This window comes from Caenorhabditis remanei, chromosome V, assembly GCF_010183535.1.
Source record: "Caenorhabditis remanei strain PX506 chromosome V, whole genome shotgun sequence".
Taxonomy (NCBI): domain Eukaryota; kingdom Metazoa; phylum Nematoda; class Chromadorea; order Rhabditida; family Rhabditidae; genus Caenorhabditis; species Caenorhabditis remanei.
Genome location: NC_071332.1, coordinates 19,526,128 through 19,544,169, shown reverse-complemented (window position 1 = coordinate 19,544,169; position 18,042 = coordinate 19,526,128). Strand labels below are relative to the sequence as shown.

Genomic DNA, 18,042 nt, shown 5'->3' with positions numbered 1-18,042 from the left:
GATGTTTCTAGAAAATGAAGAGATCGCAGACATCCGGACATACCGACAGATAGATAGACATTCTTTCCAAATTTAAGGGACCTTTCATCCCATTCCTTCATTCATTGCTAAAACGCTCCGAAAGCGCCCCAGCGTGTTTCACATTTTTTAGATTCTCGAGTTTCGGAGTTCCCTATCTACCGAAAAATTACGCCAGTGTTATGTATTATAACTTCTTGATGCGCTGAAGATACTCTGAATAAATTTCAAAAAAAAATTTCACAAATTTTTTCAAACATTTATCACAAAGTCATGTTATGTTTTTTTTTGTATTAAAACGTACACAAATGTATAGAACAAGTCTCGGGCTACATTTTTGTAATTGACATCTTTTTGATAGCTCCGCCCACTTTTGAGATACGAGCTTTGCAAGATGACACGGACCGCCCGTACAAAAAAGTTGTCAACTACAAAAATGGAGCTCTAGGTTTGATCTAACTAAAAATAAAAGGCTTGGCTTAAAATTACTCATTTCCCACCGAGTCTAGCACAAGAACAGTTGCTCCGGGAGCTCTCAAAATATTTCTGCGTCTTGTGTCTCCCCACACTATTTTTTTTTCATATTATCTCCATGAGTACCCACAAACATTTGTTTTCTGGTTGTTTTCTCTTATACCCGTTTTCTCTGCGTCTCCCTAGTTACCTATCTCTATCTCTATCTCTATCTCTATCCCTATCACTCATGAAGTCTCGTGAAGCCAAAGAGACTTCTGATTGATTGTAAATTAATTTCCTGTATCCATTATGAACTTCCTCTACGTAATCGCATTCCATTTCATTATCCTTATCAACTTAATCATCTATGTGACCACCTGGACTCTCCAATATTTCATTCCAAAATGCATTATTATTTACGAATTGGTTTGGAGGCGTTAGGGAGGTGAGACTTATCAAATTTTTCAGAATTTTTATCAATTTATCAATTTTTCCAGAATTTCTTCTTTTCTATATTTACATATCTATAAACACTCCCTATTGACCGGAATTTTCGTATAGGAGCCTGGCGTGACGTTGACGCGCGGTTACATTTAGTACACCAGACGAAGAAGAGCTATAAAATTGTATAGTAGTCATGGTTTCCTGAAGGTTTTATATTTATAATAAAACAAGTTAATAAATTCTTTTTGGCATTTTGGATTTTCTTTCGAAACATTTCCCTTTTTTCCGTGAAACTCAACATACTATGTCTAAATTTTGTCTTATTCTGGTTATTTCCACATTTTTTGTAGTTTTTGGAGCTGGTAAGATCCTACGTGATGTGTTTATCAAGAAAAACTATTTGATTCTATTCCAGACGTGTCAAAAATGCTGAAAATCTTCGGGAAGGTTCTCAACACGGATCTAGAGGGTACTGTAGACCCAGATTGTGTGCAGACATGTTTCGAAGCATCCGATTGTATTCTGGCGTACTTTGATACAAGTGGGCGGTGCCAACTTTTTAATTTTAATGAAACAGAGACATTGGAAGTGGAGGAGACCAACAAGGAAGATGGGCTCTTTGTGGCGTTCAAGGTTTGTCCATTTGCCCATCTGTCTGTCTGTCCATAAATCCAGATGTCCACATTTTCAGACCACCCTAAATAATGATACCTGTCCAGCTTATACCAATATCCAGCCTATCGTGAACAACGGTGAAGACCCGATTACCTGGAAAAAGTCGGAGAAAACGTTCTCATTCCAAAAATGTCGTGGCGACTGGAAAATTTTCCGTAGATCAAACCCGGAGGTTACTGTATGCATGCAAGTTTTTCTTCTTAACCCTGGAATTCCACGTGTGGAAGCCATACAATATTGTGAGAGTATTAACACCACATTAACAGGAGTAGCTACGACAGAGGAGTCGAAATGGTTGAAAGGTGGAGTTAATTGGGAAAAGGGTAATTAGTAATTATCACAATTTTGTTGTTCAGATAGATTCAAGAAGCTGTACCCTGGAGCTCAAAAATGGGAAGGTGTTTGGATGGATGGAGTCAGGAATTGCACTGGTTTTAAGGAGGCGAATTGTCGGGTGAGGGGAGGGGAGACATGGGACGTTTTGAAACTGTTTTCAGAACTACGACTGGTCCGATGGGTACACTGAAGGACTGGATGCCTTGGGCTTGTCAAACGCAAGGCTGTCTTATTCTGGGTAAGCTTAGGGTCATTTTGAATCCGCGATTTTGAAACGACTTCTAGAGGATATACATATTCCAGGGATAGTGGCAAGAATGAAAACTGCTTGAAAATATTCATATATGATGCACCACTAACTATAAACTGTGTGAATTGCAACCGGACGAGCAGGCTGGATATCGGAGCGGTGTGTGGATATCGATTGGTTTGATAAATCCATTTTATGTGTGCATAAATAAACCATTCTCTGTTTTTTAATTACTTCAAACATCCTGAGTGATCTCGAACAGCGGTACCAGCATTTCTTTGGATGATATACAGTGTGGATTCGGTCTGGAGATTGGCGTGACGTTAACGCGGTTATTAAGTTTTTGTTGTAAAACATCAGAAGAAGAAACAAAGAATTTTATAGTGGTCAAGGTTTCTAAAAGTTTTTATATTTTTAATCGGTGGAAACGCTTTGCCTCTCCTAGTTTATGTCCTGGTTTTGAAATATCTAGTATCAAAACGTTCTAGTTTATTGTTATTCGTAACCACGGCTCCTGGCTCCCATAAACCATAAAATCCATCCCGGTTTTATAACTGTGTCTGTCTATTCTAACTTTTTCCCCAGATTCCATTCTTCTGAACTTACTAATAAGCTGCACAAACATGTTTCTCAAGGTCTTATTTATATTTCTGATAATTCTTGAAGCCACTGGAGAAGGTATGTAACTCGACCTAATGAAAATCCTATTCATAATTTCCAGACACCACGAAAATGCTGAAAATCTTTGGAAAGGTGTCTAATGTCTCTCTGAACGCCACTATGGTAGACACCAATTGTATGGCTACATGTTTCACTCAAGATGATTGCTTCCTGGCGTATTTCAACTTACAAGATCACTGTCAACTATTTAGTTTCAATGCCACAGAGTCTATAGAAGTGGTAGAGACCACCAAGGCAGAGGGGCTCTTTGTGGCGTTTAAGGTTTGTATGTCCATCTGTCTGTCTGTCTATACATCCAAATGCCCCACTTTTCCAGACCACCCTCCCTAATGACACCTGTCCTGCTTACGACTCAATGATCCCTGTCGTGAATATCGGTGAGGATTCCGTCTCCTGGAAACGGTCGGAGAAAACGTTCTCATTCCAAAAATGTCGCGGCGACTGGAAAATGTTTAATCGGACCGGTCTTACTGTATGCATGCAGGTTTTTCTCCTGAACCCTGGAATTTCACGTGTGGAAGCCATGGAATATTGTGAGAGTATTAACACCACATTAACAGGTGTTGCAATGATAGAGGAGTCGGAATGGTTGCAAGGTGGAGTTAATTGGGAAAAGGGTAATTAGTAATTATCACAATTGTCTTGTTCAGATAGATTCAAGAAGCTGGACCCTGGAGCTCCAGGTTGGTCAGGTGTTTGGATGGATGGAATCAGAAATTGCACTGGTTTCAAAGTGGCAAATTGTCGGGTAAGTGGAAGGGGGAGACATTTCGCACCCTTGAAACCTTTTTCAGAACTTCGACTGGTCCGATGGGTACACTGAAGGACAGGATGCCCTGGCATCATCATCAAACGCATATCTATCTTATAGGACGTAAGTTTAGGCTGGCACGTTTTGAAACCAATAGATTTCAAAACGTTCTAAACCTTATTATATTCTAGAGATGGTGGCATAATTGAAAACTGCTTGCAAGTGTTCATCATAGATGCGCCACAAACTATAAACGATGTGGAATGCGACCATGCGGGGAGGTTGGACCGCGGAGCAGTGTGTGGATATCGATTGAATTGATTTTTGTCGGTTTTAAAACGTCCTGGTTTTGAAATGTTTCCCGGAGGCCTAACTACATTTACACAGTGTTTGCAATTCAAAAATCATTTATTTTGTGCGAATAAAAAGTTAAATTTCCATTTTTCCATTTCTTATCGAACCACCAAAACCTCGTTCGCCCGTCTCCGATTCATCATAAAAATCCCGCCGGCTATCGAGGCGGACACGGCGATCCCTCCGATCACACCCAGTACAATCACCCATGCGGCCACTTGTCTTCCTTCGGGAGTCAGCGTCACTTGCTCCACGGCGTCGATATGGATCCAGAAGAAATTGGCGAGGAGAAAGAGGAGAATCCAAGAGTACATTTTTTGTGAAAACCGGATTTCCCTGCGACTGCGGGGTTTTATAGGAAATGGCTTATCAGGAAGGGTCATCTTTTTGGGGTACGGTGTCATTCTTATGGCTTACGTGCCCTATTTTTAAACTGGAAATAAATAAATAGACAATAAATTATTCATGTACACGTAAAATGGAAAAAAAATTCCAAAAATTTTAAAAGTTGGCACCGCCAACTCATATCAAAGTACGCCAGAATACAATCAGATGCTTTGAAACACGTCGGCACACAATCGGGGTCTACAGTATCCCCTAGAAGATTTTCAGCATTTTTAGCACGTCTGGAATTGACTCAAAGTGTTTTTCTTGATAAATACAGTCCTAAGGATCTTACTTGCCCCAAAAACTACACAAATTGTGGAAAAAAACTAGAAAGATGCCAAAAACAAAGATTTATTAACTTTTTTATTACAAATAAAACCTCTAAAAACCATGACTACCATACAAGTTTATACATATTTTTCCGTCTGTTGTACTAACCGCGCGTCCAACGTCTCGCCAGCATTTGATAACCACACGCCACACCAAGCTCCAGACCGGATCCACGTCCACACGGTACATCATTCAAAGAAACGCTGGTAACGCTGTTAGAGATCACAACAAGACAGTTTTCAGGTGTACTTCCTCTGGAAAAAAGATGAAAGTGCGCCCTACAGCAAAAAAATTTAAAAACGACTCACTTATAAAACGAGAGTGCCGCGTTATCGGGTGTCAGCGCTTCCTCGCCAACAGTATACTCATCGGACCATTCGAATACCTTAAATCTTTTGGTGGGACGTTTTGAAACCATTCGCGGTTCTAAACCGGTCGGTTTCAAAACTCACATTACACTTCGGATTGCTTTCCCAGTTGCAATTCCTTACTCCATCTATCCAGATCGCTTGCCAATTGTCTGCGTTGGGATATATTTCCAGGAATCGTTCTGTAACCGGAAAAATTAATTACCCTAATTATCTTAACTAACTTTTCAACCATCTCGATTCCTCCACCGACGCCACTCCAGTCACTTTATACCATAGTTGTCAAGGCCCGGGCCGGGCCGGTAGAAAATTTTCAAGGCCCGGCCCGGCCCGAAGGCCCGGCTTCAAAAATGCCCCTTTTTTTCCAATTTTTTTTTCGAAATTTTTTCAATTTTTCATCGGAAATGTGACCATTTTTGACTATTTTTCAGAATTTCTTCTAATTCTGACTGATAGTCGAAAATTTGACTTTTTCGCGAAAAAATTCAAAAAAATTCAAAAAATTTTAAAAAAATTTGAAAATTTGACTTTCGCGCCAATTTGCCCGGGCCTTCGGGCCGGGCCTTGACAACTATGCTTTATACCCCATCTCCTCACAAAACCGTGTCGCCTCAGTCTGATTCACTCCACTCTTTATACCGTATACCTGCATGCATACAGTAATCTCAGGATTTGATCTACGAAACATTTTCCAGTCACCAATGCATCTTGAGAAAGTTGTTCCAGATTTTATCCAGGTGATGGGATCCTCACCGATATTCACGACAGGGCGGATATCGGGATAGGCTGGACAGGTGTCATTAGGAAGGGTGGTCTGAAATAGTGGACATCTGGATGTATGGAGACACAGACAGACAGATGAACAGACAAACCTTGAACGCCACAAAGAACCCATCTGCCTTGTTGGTCTCTTCCACTTCCAATTTCTCTGTTTCATTAAAATTAAAAAGTTGGCACCGCCCACTTGTATAAAAGTACGCCAGAATACAATCAAATGCTTTGAAACATGTCTGCACACAATCCGGGTCTACAGTATCCCTTAGATCCGCGCGGAGAACCTTCCCGAAGATTTTCAGCATTTTTGGCACGTCTGGAGTTGATTATAACATTTTTCATAAATACGGTTCTAAGGATCTTACCTGCTCCAAAAACTGCATAAATTGAGGGAAAAACTAGAATAAGACATAATTTAGACATAGTATGTTCAGTTTGACTAAAAAACTAAAACTTTTTTTTAAAATCCGAAACAAAATTTTTCTATAAATTTTTTTATTAACAATATAAAAACTTTGAGAAACCATGACTACCATACAATATTTTTTTTTGTCTGGTGTACTAAATGTAACCAAACGTCAACGTCACGCCAGCCTCCTATAACCATTTTTTGTCTAGCGACGAGGAGTTAAAAATATTTTACTTTCTGGAGCGGTGTTAAGGAATTTTGAAAGACGTTCTAAAACCGGAACGTTTTAAAACGTCTCGGTTTCAAAGTGTCCCAGTTTTAACATCTTGATTTCACAGCGTCAACAGCGAAAAAACGGCGACGTTTTGAAACCAGAACATCTCGAAACTGATGGAAAACTTGATTTCGAAATGTTTCAGTTTCAAAGCGTCCAGTTTTGAAATGTCTCAGTTCCGAAATTTCTCAATTTTGGAACTTTCAAATGTTTGAACTTTTTTTTTGAAAAAAATTCCTTCCGACCTCAAACTTCACTCCAGACAATAAAAGATTTATAACTTCTCGTCGCTAGACAAAAAAATTATATTTGAGGAAAAGAAATGTCTTATTTTTATTTTCTCGTTGTTGTTGCATTTCTTCTTTCTACTATGACTCGTTTTTCTTGTTTCATAACAATATTTTTACTATCTTATAGCTACTGTACCGGTAAGGAAGTACTGTAGCTCCATTTTCAAATAATTTTTTTCCAGACGTGTCAAAAATGCTGAAAATCTTCGGGAAGATTCCCAACACGGATCTAGAGGGTACTGTAGACCCAGATTGTGTTCAGACATGTTTCAAAGCATTTGATTGTATTCTGGCGTACTTTGATACAAGTGGGCGGTGCCAACTTTTTAATTTTAATGACACAGAGACATTGGAAGTGGAGGAGTCCACCAAGGCAGATGGACTCTTTGTGGCGTTCAAGGTTTGTCTGTCCATCTGTCTGTCTGTCTATCCATACTGCCCACTTTTTCAGACCACCTTGCTGTCCGACACCTGTCCCGCACATTCCCTTATCGAACCTGTCGTGAATATCGGTGAGGATCCCATCACCTGGAAAAAATCTGGAACAACTTTCTCATTCCAAAGATGCGTTGGTGACTGGAAAATGTTTCGTAGATCAAATCCTGAGATTACTGTATGCATGCAGGTGCACGGTATAAAGAGTGGAGTGAATCAGACCGAGGCGACACGGTTTTGTGAGGATATGGGGTATAAAGTGACTGGAGTGGCGTCGGTGGAAGAGTCGAGATGGTTGAAAAGTTAGTTAAGATAATTAGGGTAATTAAGTTTTCCGGTTACAGAACGATTCCTGGAAATATATCCTAAAGCAGACAATTGGCAAGCGATCTGGATAGATGGAGTAAGAAATTGCACGGGGGAGAACAATTCGGAATGTGATGTGAGTTTTGAAACCGACCGGTTTAGAACCGGGAAACATGATTTCAGAAATTCGACTGGTCGGATCGGTATACAGTCGGTGTGGAAGCACTGGTTACCGGTAACGCGTGGTTTTCGTATAATAGGTTAGTCGTTTTCAAAATTTTCAAATTTTTTGTGGTACACTTTCATCCTTTTTCCAGAGGAAGTACACCTGAAAACTGTCTTGGAGTGATCTCAAACAGCGGTACCAGCGTTTCTTTGAATGACATACCGTGTGGACGTGGATCCGGTCTGGAACTTGGTGTGGCGTGTGGTTATCAAATGCTGGCGTGATGTTGGACGCGCGGTTAGTACACCGGACGGAGAAATATGTATAAACTTGTATGGTAGTCATGGTTTTTTTCAATAAATAGTTGTTTTTGGCATCTTTCTAGTTTTTTTTCTACAATTTATGTAGTTTTTGGAGCAATTAAGATCCTTAGGACTCTATTTATGTAGAACGTTTCAAAAATGCTGAAAATCTTCGGGAAGGTTCCCAACACGGATCTAGAGGGTACTGTAGACCCCGATTGTGTGCATACATGTTTCGAAGCATCCGATTGTGTTCTGTCGTATTTTGATTCAAGTGGGCGGTGCCAACTTTTTAATTTCAATGAAACAGAGACATTGGAAGTGGAGGAGAACACCAAGAATTTCCCACACTTCGGCCATTCAAATATTAGGTTGGCAAGAAAGTTTTTGTGCATGTTTTGTTTTGAATGCTGTCAGATAAATTACAAGAATCAAAATCAACTCCGCATACCATTTGTTAGATAAACTCTCTGTGATTCTGATAGCAGTCAGGAATTCCCCCCGACGCTTCTCTTCTGCAAGAGCCATGCCTATCTTTATTCTTGACCGACAACTCTTACAGCAATATATTTATTTCCGCTTTCCATCTAATACCTAAATTTCTAAATTTGTGCAACCAACAGGAAAAGTTTACAAGGATGAATTCTTCTTTTGGCACACTATGAGTAATGAAGTTTCCAACTTTGAGAAATGCGATTTTTCTGTGGTCGAAGTACCACGTACTAAAAGTGCATATGAATAGGATTTGTACATGCTGTGAGCTGTAGAAGGAGAGTTTATATCTCAATCTTCCTGTGAATGATCAATGATAATTACTACTACTTATAACACAATTGGAAACTTTTTGAAATGTGTCGGCAAGAATAAAAAAAGAGATATTGAATAGTCATATTTTGGCCAAGATCCGCGTTCAGTAAAGGGTAGACCTGCGGCTTCGAAATCTCTCTCCTCTTTCAAACTTCAATCGATCTAACCATTTGGGTATCATTGATAGAGAGTGGGTATTGCACACAAACTACCCCAGGGAAACCCACCGACTTGGCGTTGATCAAACGCTGGTAGACATCATCAAAAGGGAATCATACCCAAAAAAAATAATGACCCTAATGTGGAGGACCCAACACAACGTATATGATTGGAAAATGTGAAACAATAATCTTTTACTTCTCTTCTTTTTGTGTGCAAAAAATCAAAACTATACGTGAGTCTTCAGCTCCACACGGTCAAAAAGTCTGCCACCTCCATAATGTTGCATATCCGCTAGTTGCATACCCAACAAAATATTTTCTCACCTAATATTGGAAAATAGTTTTTAATCATGCAAATTAGAGCTCGGATCTTCTTCTAACGAATTACTATAAGTTCGGGGTAATTCAGCGCTCTGCCGCTGAACAGGACTTCGATACTTGAAGTCAAGTCGAAAAATGGGTGGAAGTCTATTTTGCCTCGAAACAACCGGAGCTCTGCCAGGACGGTATCGGGAACATACCCAGTAAATTGGAGACAGTTGTGGACTAAGATGGTTACTATGTTTGGTATTAGGTATGCTTCCTGTTTGAGTAAAAATAACTTGAGTCATGCACAAAAACTTTCTTGCCAACCTAATAGTTTATTTCCATACAACAGAAATCAATAAAGCTTATAACCACAAACCAGTCCAACATTCAATGCGAACGTCTCACAATTTATATCGTTGATTGTCAAGCTGGTCCCCATATCAACCACTCCCAGACAGTTTTCCGGAATGCTGTAATTTTTTTTTCTGGGTTTGAATGCACTCTGAAACTCAACATACTAATTATCATCATGGAATGTTAGCATTGCATTGGTAGAATTCAATACAGCGTCATCGATAACTGTGTACCCATCGGACCAATCGAAATCCTGAAATTTGTAGCTACAGTAACCCGGCCGTATCACGACAACTCACGTTACACTGTGGATTACTGTCAGAACAGTTCTGAGTCCGGACTCCATCGATATAAAATGCTTGCCAGTAGTTCCAGTTTGGTTTTACCACCTTCATTTTGTCTGGAAACTCAAAACTCTGGAATGTTTCATTCTTCCGAAAAATGCTCACCCAAAATCCACTTGGACTCTTCTACAGTAGCCACACCGGTCAACTTGTATCCCATATTCTCACAATACTCCTTCGACTGTGTTATATTCAACAGAGCTGGTGGGAGCATCGGTTGCATGCATACAGTAACCTCGGGACCGGTTCGATGAAACATTTTCCAGTCGCCAACGCATTTTTGGAATGAGTACGTGTTCCCCAACTTTTTCCAAGTGATGGGATCCTCACCGATATTGACTTCCAGGGATAATAAGTCATAGGGAGGGCAGGTATCGTTTTGGTAAGTGGTCTGGAACATGTACATCCGGAAAAACAGACAGATGGACAGACAAACCTTGAACGCCACAAAGAACCCATCTGCTTTCGTGGTCTCCTCCACTTCCAATTTCTGTGTTTCATTAAAATTAAAAAGAAGACATCGATCAGTTGTATCGAAATATGCCAGAATACAATCCTCACTTTCATAACAAGTAGTCAAACACCCACTATTTTCTGGGGCATCGTATAAATCCAGACTGACAACTTTTCCGAATATTTTTGTCATTTTTATAAGGTCTGGAAGCATTATATAAAATTTCATTGGATTTTTAATAAACGTTACCTGCATCGTCCTTCCTTATTAGGATTACAATAAAAATAATAAAATGGTTTAATAGTTTTGGAGACATTCTGGTTAATATAAGAAATAAGAAATAAGAAAAAATTTCGAAAAAGAAAACTAACAAAAACCAACAACAAAAACGTTCTAGTTGTCATGGTAATTCAACTTTCAAGTATTCGAAAACAAAGATGGACAAATGAGTCTGGGGAATAAACACACTCTTTTTTGTTTTATATATTTTTTGAATTATTTATGTACTTGGTTCCCTGATGTTTCGAAACAATGACATTTCGCAACTAACAACTTAGTCAACGTGTCAAGATTGCAAAGTGTCTCGGTTTTCGGTTTCAAAACGTCCCGGAGCCAAGGATAAAAGAATCCGAAGGTTGAAAGATCACAAGATCAGATCGACTCCGGGACATTGCGAAACCAGAAGTTTGGAAACCTAGACACTTCGAAACTAATCATTTCGCAACTACAACATTTGACATTTTTTACATTTTCAAGGTTTCAAGAAGCTTAAAATGTAACTTTTACAAGTTTCAACACTCCAGTGACACCATGAATAATATAAAAAATAGTTCACAGTGAGTTCAAACGAATGGAAACTTCGCAAAGTTAGAATGCACAGACACAGTAGTAAAATCGGGGGGATTTTATGGTTTTAAGGGAGCCAGGAGCCGCGGTTACGAATAACAACAGACCAGGACGTTTTGAAACCGGTTCATTCCAAAACCAGGACAACAAACTGGGGAATTGCTTTATTTCTTCATGATTCACGTTTCAAAACTATGACAAAGAAACATCAATAAAGTTTATAACCACAAACCACTCCAACATTTTTGTTTGTTGAATCACATCTCACATCGTTAATTGTCCGCACGTTACCCAACTCAGCCACTCCCAGACAGTTTTCCGGAATGCTGTAAGCACATTTTTCTGGATTTACCAGTTTTTGGAACCTGAAAATTCCGATAACATACCCTTCATAATTGAATGATAGATCTGCATTAGTAGAGCTTAGTACAGCGTCGTCGATAACTGTGTATCCATCGGAAAATTCAAATTTCTAAAAATCGTAGCTACAGTAACCCGGACATGAAGGCAACTCACGTTACAGCGCGTTAAAGAACAGTTCTTAGTTCGTACTCCATCGATATAAAATGAATAATATCTCGTCCCCTTTGTTTTCTCTGGAAACTCAGAAGCCAGGAATTATTCACAACTATCGAAAAAATTCTTACTCCAAATCCACCGCGACTCTTCTACAGTAGCCACACCAGTCACCTTGTATCCCATATTCTCACAAAATCCTCTTGCCTCGGTTATATTGCACCAATTTGGAATATGAAACGGTTTCATGCATACAATAACCTTGGAGTTTGTTCTATTGAACATTTTCCAGTCGCCAATGCATTTTTTGAATGAGAAAGTTGTTCCAGATTTGGTCCAGGTGATCGGGTCCTCACCGATATTTACGACAGGGAGGATACGGTCATAAGCAGGACAGGTGTTATTAGGGAGGGTGGTCTGAAATAGGGGACATCCGGAAAAACAGATGTATAGACAGACAGAGGGACAAACCTTAAACGCCACATAGAACCCCTCTGCCTTAGTGGTCTTCAACACTTCCAATGCCTGGGTGGTATTAAAGGTGGACTAAACTCAACTCTGATATTTTCATAGAATAATGTATGAGTACCGGTGAGTTCATTTTCATATCGAAAAAATTTTAAAAATCGGTCTGGAACCCGCTGAGAGCGATCGCCGGTGAGTTTGGTCATTTCGGTGGCTGGTGAAAATTGGCGGTATGGCTCAGAAATTCGAGTTCAGTCGTATGTTCATTTGTTCATTTCCGTGAGTTCATCTTCATATGGAAACAATTTTTCAATTCGGTTCATTTCCCGCGGAGAACGAGTGGCAAAACAGTTTGGGCATTTCTGTGGGCGTGGAACATTCTAGAACTTTTTCGAAAATGTTGTTTTTTTCGAGTTTTCTTCGTTTTTTCTAACATTTTTGTAATAATTCTATCAATTTTTGCCGTTTATTTTCGAAATTATTGAAAGAAAACAACAAAAATGACCGAAAATAGCGTTAAAATTTGAAAAATTCAACATGGCCGAAGTCGAATTTCTAGGCCACCGAAATGCCCAAACTCACCGGCGATCGCTCTCAGCGCGTTCCAGACCGATTTTTAAAATTTTTTCGATATGAAAATGAACTCACCGGTACTCATACATTATTCTATGAAAATATCGGAATTGAGTTTAGCCCACCTTTAAAATTAAATAGTTGACAGTGATTTTGTAAATTGAAATAAGCCAGGAAGCAATCAGATTTATTGAAACATGAAACATACCTGCTCCAGCGACTGAAGAAGTTATCAGAATTATAAATAAGACTTTGAGAAACATGCTGGTTAGCTTGTTAGTAAATTCAAAAGAATGAAATTTCGGAAAAGTTGAAATGCAGGGTCACAGTAGTAAAACCGGAGGGGATTTTATGGTTTAAGGGAGCAAGGAGTCGTGGTTTTTTCGACTTTTTTGAGCGAGGAGCAAGGTACGAATAACAGCAGACCAAGACGCTTCGAAACTAGTTTATTGCCCCGGTTTTACTACTGTGTCTGTGCATTCTAACTTTTCCCTAGATTCCATTCTTTTGAATTTCCTAACAAGCTACACAAGAATGTTTCTCAAGTTCTTATTTGTACTTTTGATAATTTCTGGAGTCACTGGAGCAGGTGTGTAGCTGGACCTGATAAAAATATCGCATTCAACAGTTCCAGACACCTTGAAAATGCTGAAAATCTTTGGAAAGGTCTCAAATGTCTCTCTGAACTCCACTATGGTAGACACCAACTGTATGAATACATGTTTCACTCAAGATGATTGCTTCCTGGCATTTTTTAATTCACAAGATCACTGTCAACTTTTCAATTTTAATACTACTGAATCATTAGAAGTGGCGGAGACCACCAAGGCAGAAGGGTTTTATGTGGCGTTTAAGGTTTGTCCCTTTGTCCATCTATCTGTCTATACATCTGTTTTTCCGGATGTCTCCTATTTCAGACCACCCTTCCTAATAACATCTGTCCTGCTTACGACTCAATGATCCCTGTCGTCAATATCGGAGAGGATCCCGTTTCCTGGAAACGGTCGGGAAATACGTTCTCATTCCAAAAATGTGTTGGCGACTGGAAAATGTTCCGTAGAACAAACCCCAATATTACTGTATGCATGAAACCGTTTCTTCTACCAAAACGGGGCAATCTAACAGAGGGGAAAGGATTCTGTGAAAAAATGGGATACAAGCTGTCCGGTGTGGCTTCTGTAGAGGAAACGCAGTGGATTTTGGGTGAGCATTTTATTAGTTACATTGCAGTGACTCTAATGGGTTTCCAGAACAAATGATATTGACGGGTATCTCTTTGAAAAACTGGGAAACATTTTATATCGATGGAATCCGGACTCAGAACTGTTCTTTAACGCGCTGTAACGTGAGTTGTCTTCATGACCGGATTACTGTAGCTGGAATTTTCAGGAATTTGAATTGTCCGATGGATACACAGTTATCGACAACGCTGCACTCAGTTCTACCAATGCAGACTTATCATTCATTGATAAAAAGTATGTTGAGCTTCCGATTACATATAGAAATCCAGAAAAAAAAACAATTACAGCCAAAACCGGGAAGACTGTCTGGGAGTGGTTGCGCGGTATAGCGGGAGAATTAACGATGTGAGATGTGATTCAGCTGACCTAAATGTTGGAGTGGTTTGTGGATATAAGCTTTTTTGATTTATTTTGTAACTCGGTTTTGAAACGTCTTGGTCATGAAGAAATAAAGCAACTCTCCAGTTTGTTGTCCTGGTTTTGGAATGACCCGGTTTCAAAACGTCCTGGTCTGTTTACCTTGCTCCTCGCATAGAAAAATTTTGAAAACCACGGCTCCTTGCTCCATATCCCTCAGCTATCTATGCTCATCCTGTTCCTAAAGGCTCCGGGATACTGTAGACAGAATTCTGGTATACTGTAGTCGCAATTTCAAATCTCTCGGGCATCGAAGAAGACCATATTCTCTATCTAACCATTGAACCTGTTTTCTTCCGTGATAAGAATGTCGCCAACGATTTTTTGAACTGTCTAAGAAAGGGGGATCAAAGTGTCACACTACCTATATAGTCCACTACGAAAATCGTTTTTATTCCTGTTTTTATCAAGTTAGGCTTATATAATAAGGCTATGTATTCTGTTACATCGTTTTGCTGGTCTACTAATGTCTTTTTTGATTTTATATTTTTTAATCGCTATTTTTCCCATTTTTCCTTCCGTCGACTCATGTATGCCAATGATTCCGCCGGAAGAGGTGTCTATAAGCTCCACCCCCGCAACACAGCCAACTACCGGACCGGAAGAAAGCACCGCTATGGCGACTACGGTAGCAGGGGGAGGTGGAGGGGGTCCTGGTGAGATTTCTTAAATTTTCTAAAATTAATTTTGATTAAATTGTTAACAGCCATTCCATGCAAGCTGCCTCAATACCAAACGGCAGTCTACGGTTCCTCTACTGGATACATTGTGGATTTGAACGCCGAGATTATGGAAATCGGAAGCACTGGGAATTATGAGATGACTTGTTTGATTTTTCAGCCAGAGGGCAACACGTGTAAAGATTGGGAGATTAATGTGAGTTGTAACCCTCGTATCTTAAAAATGGGCGGAGCTATCGAAAAGTTGTGAACTACAAAAATGTAGCCCGAGACTTGTTCTATACAATGATGTACAATGTTAACTAAGAAAAGCAAAATGACAAAATTTTGGAAGTATTTTCAAAAAGTAAAATTTGAATTTTTTGAAAAACTTTAAGCTACTGTAACTCTCACAATTTCAGCTTTTACGCTTTGAATGTATTATTTTTGGAATCAGCATCTCAAGGCGGTTCTAACAATTATAAACATGCTCAGGTGGAGACGCAGAGAAGCCCGACGTTCTAGCTTCTCTGCGTCTCTCCCTCTCCCTCTATCGTCCCCCTAATCTTCAAAAGCATATATCTCAAAAGTGGGCGGAGCTATCGAAAAGTTGTCAACTACAAAAATGTAGCCCGAGACGTGTTCTATACAATGATGTAAAATGTAAAACAAAAAACATAGAAAATTCAACATTTTCCAGGCCCTAAACGAAGAGAATTACGATTTCCGACCCACCATCTTCGAGGGAATGGATCTCAACAATGTTCCACTGACACTGGTGTGTGAGGCCGATGGATTATATTCGTGGGAGGGGATTCTGCCAGGGCAGACGGAAGTGACAAAGACGTGAGTTTTTTAAATAATTTTTAAATAAAAAATTTTTAAAAAAAGAAGTTTTTTCAGAACGGGGATCTCCTCACTTCAATGTGTTGTTCAGTGTTGATTTTGTAAATTGTACATACAGTCACGGCCATAATCTTATTCCGCAAGGGTTTTTGAGCCCTAACTTCTTTCAAATAGGTCGGATTGTCCTGAAATTTTGAGGAAACATTTATTGTAAAGTTTTTGTCATATTTAATGAAAGTTCAAGGTAAAAAATCATGTTTCACAAGTTTTATGTAAAAGTTTGCGACACATGAAGAATGCGACACTTGCAGTTTTCAGTTGAAAATTGTCAACTTTGTGGTGTGGCACGGCCTCCCTGATAGTCTCACAATATCGATTGTTTATGGAGTGTATAGATCAAAAGTAGACCTTCCCTTTTGTAGTTGACAACTTTTCTGTACGGGCACATCCTAAGAAGTTACAGGCAGTTAATGTAAACAGTTAAAAATTTCACCTTTTTAGCGTTGAAAAAATGCAAAAATTGCGAGAAATTTCTTTGACAATTGATAACTTCTTAGGATGTGCCCGTACAGAAAAGTTGTCAACTACAAAAATGAAGCTCTATAATTGTTCTGTAAAGTCCATAAACAATCGATATTGTGAGGCTTTCAGGGAGGCCGTGTCACAGTCACAATGTTGACCATTTCAAAAACTGCAAGTTTCGCATTCTTCATGGCTAGTACTGTTATTTAGGGGTCTATATCGAGGTAAAAATGTTACATGAATGTTTTCCACATTATTTCCAATACATTGGTAAACTTTGATACTGTTTTGTACAAAAATACAAGTTTTACAGGTGTTTGAAGTGTAAAACTCCGTATATTAGTACTACCAAACTTTGACAGCCCGGGAGACATGGATAGCAAGCCAAGAGTAGTGGTCCAGTGGTCAAAAAATGAACATCAAGTCTGTTTACATTAAAAAACTATCATAGACACTAATAAAATACTCTATTTTCGATACGCCGGTCATGGAAATGAAAATATGTGATTTCTCGAATTTTCGAGATTTTTGAAAATTTTACATAAAACTTGTGAAACATGATTTTTCATCCTAAACTTTTGTTAAATATGACAAAAACTTTACAATAAATGTTTCCTCAAAGTTTCAGGACAATCCGACCTATTTGAAAGAAGTTAGGGCTCAAAAACCCTAGCGGAATAAGATTATGACCGTGACTGTAATTAATAAAATAAATGTATTTAATTAATTTTTGTTGGGTACAGTATACCAGAATGATATTTACAGTATCCTAGAATGATATCTACAGTATCCCTGAATGATATCTACAGTATCCCTGAATGATATCTACAGTATCCCTGAATGATATCTACAGTAACCCAGCATGATATTTGCAGTTTTTTTTTGCACCCGGATTCCGAATTCCAGAATTCCGGGTTTTTTGAGTTTCCTTTTTCCGGAATCCAGAAATTGAAATGTTCAAATTTTTTGAGTTTAAATGACAACTATAGTACTTTTTTCGGTTTTGATCCTTAAAAGTAGTTTTAAACTTTATTTGTCATAAAAACACTCGAAAAAACGACTTGACCTTGCAAACATTATCGAATCATTACGGATTCCGGATTCCGTATTCCGGAAAATGTAACATCTCATTCCGTACAACTATGACCTACAGTATCCCAGAGCTAGACGGCAGTACTTTAGACTTTAATCTCTAGACGCTTATTAAAACAAGCTGTTCAAAAAATCACCAAAACGGCATTACACAACGAAAAAACAAGCTTCTACAGGTGGTCAGAGACAACGCCCCGATCATTTTTCGTACCTGAGTGTGATCCTTATCAATGTTGCATATCCCATGTCCCTTATCACAAAACAGAACAGGTTCAATGGTCAGATACAGAATTTGGTCTTCGATACACATGAGATTTCGAATTGCGACTGATGAAACTCTATCCTTGGATTTCTTTAAGACGCGGACATCCGAACTCAAAGTTTTGCGGGACACTCAGACAGACTTTATTATATTTTATTATGAAACAAA

General features: G+C 39.0%; 9 protein-coding genes across 9 annotated transcripts; 5 read left to right on the top strand and 4 right to left on the bottom strand.

Annotated features, from left to right (window-relative positions):
* Positions 1–1,344: 1,344 nt before the first annotated feature.
* GCK72_021329 (uncharacterized protein) lies at positions 1,345–2,171 on the top strand (the record flags this gene model as incomplete). The annotated part of the gene is made up of 4 exons (XM_053734192.1): positions 1,345–1,551; positions 1,610–1,895; positions 1,950–2,047; positions 2,091–2,171. 4 exons carry the CDS (start codon positions 1,345–1,347, stop codon positions 2,169–2,171), a joined length of 672 nt encoding a protein of 223 aa, XP_053583105.1.
* A 631-nt stretch (positions 2,172–2,802) lies between these two features.
* On the top strand, positions 2,803–3,932 carry GCK72_021328 (uncharacterized protein; the record flags this gene model as incomplete). Its single annotated transcript, XM_053734191.1, has 6 exons — positions 2,803–2,857; positions 2,901–3,121; positions 3,177–3,456; positions 3,511–3,608; positions 3,655–3,734; positions 3,803–3,932. The coding sequence occupies 6 exons, from the start codon at positions 2,803–2,805 to the stop codon at positions 3,930–3,932; spliced, it is 864 nt and encodes a 287-aa protein (XP_053583104.1).
* Positions 3,933–4,063: 131 nt separating this feature from the next.
* GCK72_021327 (uncharacterized protein) lies at positions 4,064–4,279 on the bottom strand (the record flags this gene model as incomplete). Its single annotated transcript, XM_053734190.1, has 1 exon — positions 4,064–4,279. One exon carries the CDS (start codon positions 4,277–4,279, stop codon positions 4,064–4,066), a length of 216 nt encoding a protein of 71 aa, XP_053583103.1.
* Positions 4,280–4,785: 506 nt separating this feature from the next.
* Positions 4,786–6,129, bottom strand: GCK72_021326 (uncharacterized protein; the record flags this gene model as incomplete). The annotated part of the gene is made up of 5 exons (XM_053734189.1): positions 4,786–4,936; positions 4,991–5,067; positions 5,135–5,232; positions 5,690–5,864; positions 5,923–6,129. The coding sequence occupies 5 exons, from the start codon at positions 6,127–6,129 to the stop codon at positions 4,786–4,788; spliced, it is 708 nt and encodes a 235-aa protein (XP_053583102.1).
* Positions 6,130–6,990: 861 nt separating this feature from the next.
* GCK72_021325 (uncharacterized protein) lies at positions 6,991–7,988 on the top strand (the record flags this gene model as incomplete). The annotated part of the gene is made up of 5 exons (XM_053734188.1): positions 6,991–7,197; positions 7,249–7,534; positions 7,577–7,674; positions 7,722–7,798; positions 7,856–7,988. The coding sequence occupies 5 exons, from the start codon at positions 6,991–6,993 to the stop codon at positions 7,986–7,988; spliced, it is 801 nt and encodes a 266-aa protein (XP_053583101.1).
* A 1,647-nt stretch (positions 7,989–9,635) lies between these two features.
* Positions 9,636–10,627, bottom strand: GCK72_021324 (uncharacterized protein; the record flags this gene model as incomplete). Its single annotated transcript, XM_053734187.1, has 5 exons — positions 9,636–9,753; positions 9,802–9,890; positions 9,937–10,037; positions 10,087–10,372; positions 10,418–10,627. 5 exons carry the CDS (start codon positions 10,625–10,627, stop codon positions 9,636–9,638), a joined length of 804 nt encoding a protein of 267 aa, XP_053583100.1.
* An 862-nt stretch (positions 10,628–11,489) lies between these two features.
* GCK72_021321 (uncharacterized protein) lies at positions 11,490–17,922 on the bottom strand (the record flags this gene model as incomplete). Its single annotated transcript, XM_053734185.1, has 7 exons — positions 11,490–11,607; positions 11,668–11,753; positions 11,798–11,877; positions 11,929–12,214; positions 12,269–12,322; positions 16,073–16,183; positions 17,824–17,922. The coding sequence occupies 7 exons, from the start codon at positions 17,920–17,922 to the stop codon at positions 11,490–11,492; spliced, it is 834 nt and encodes a 277-aa protein (XP_053583098.1).
* On the top strand, positions 13,370–14,481 carry GCK72_021323 (uncharacterized protein; the record flags this gene model as incomplete). Its single annotated transcript, XM_053734186.1, has 6 exons — positions 13,370–13,424; positions 13,470–13,690; positions 13,753–14,038; positions 14,086–14,180; positions 14,225–14,310; positions 14,364–14,481. 6 exons carry the CDS (start codon positions 13,370–13,372, stop codon positions 14,479–14,481), a joined length of 861 nt encoding a protein of 286 aa, XP_053583099.1.
* Positions 15,026–16,095, top strand: GCK72_021322 (uncharacterized protein; the record flags this gene model as incomplete). The annotated part of the gene is made up of 4 exons (XM_003095235.2): positions 15,026–15,149; positions 15,200–15,369; positions 15,853–15,998; positions 16,056–16,095. 4 exons carry the CDS (start codon positions 15,026–15,028, stop codon positions 16,093–16,095), a joined length of 480 nt encoding a protein of 159 aa, XP_003095283.2.
* Positions 17,923–18,042: the final 120 nt, after the last annotated feature.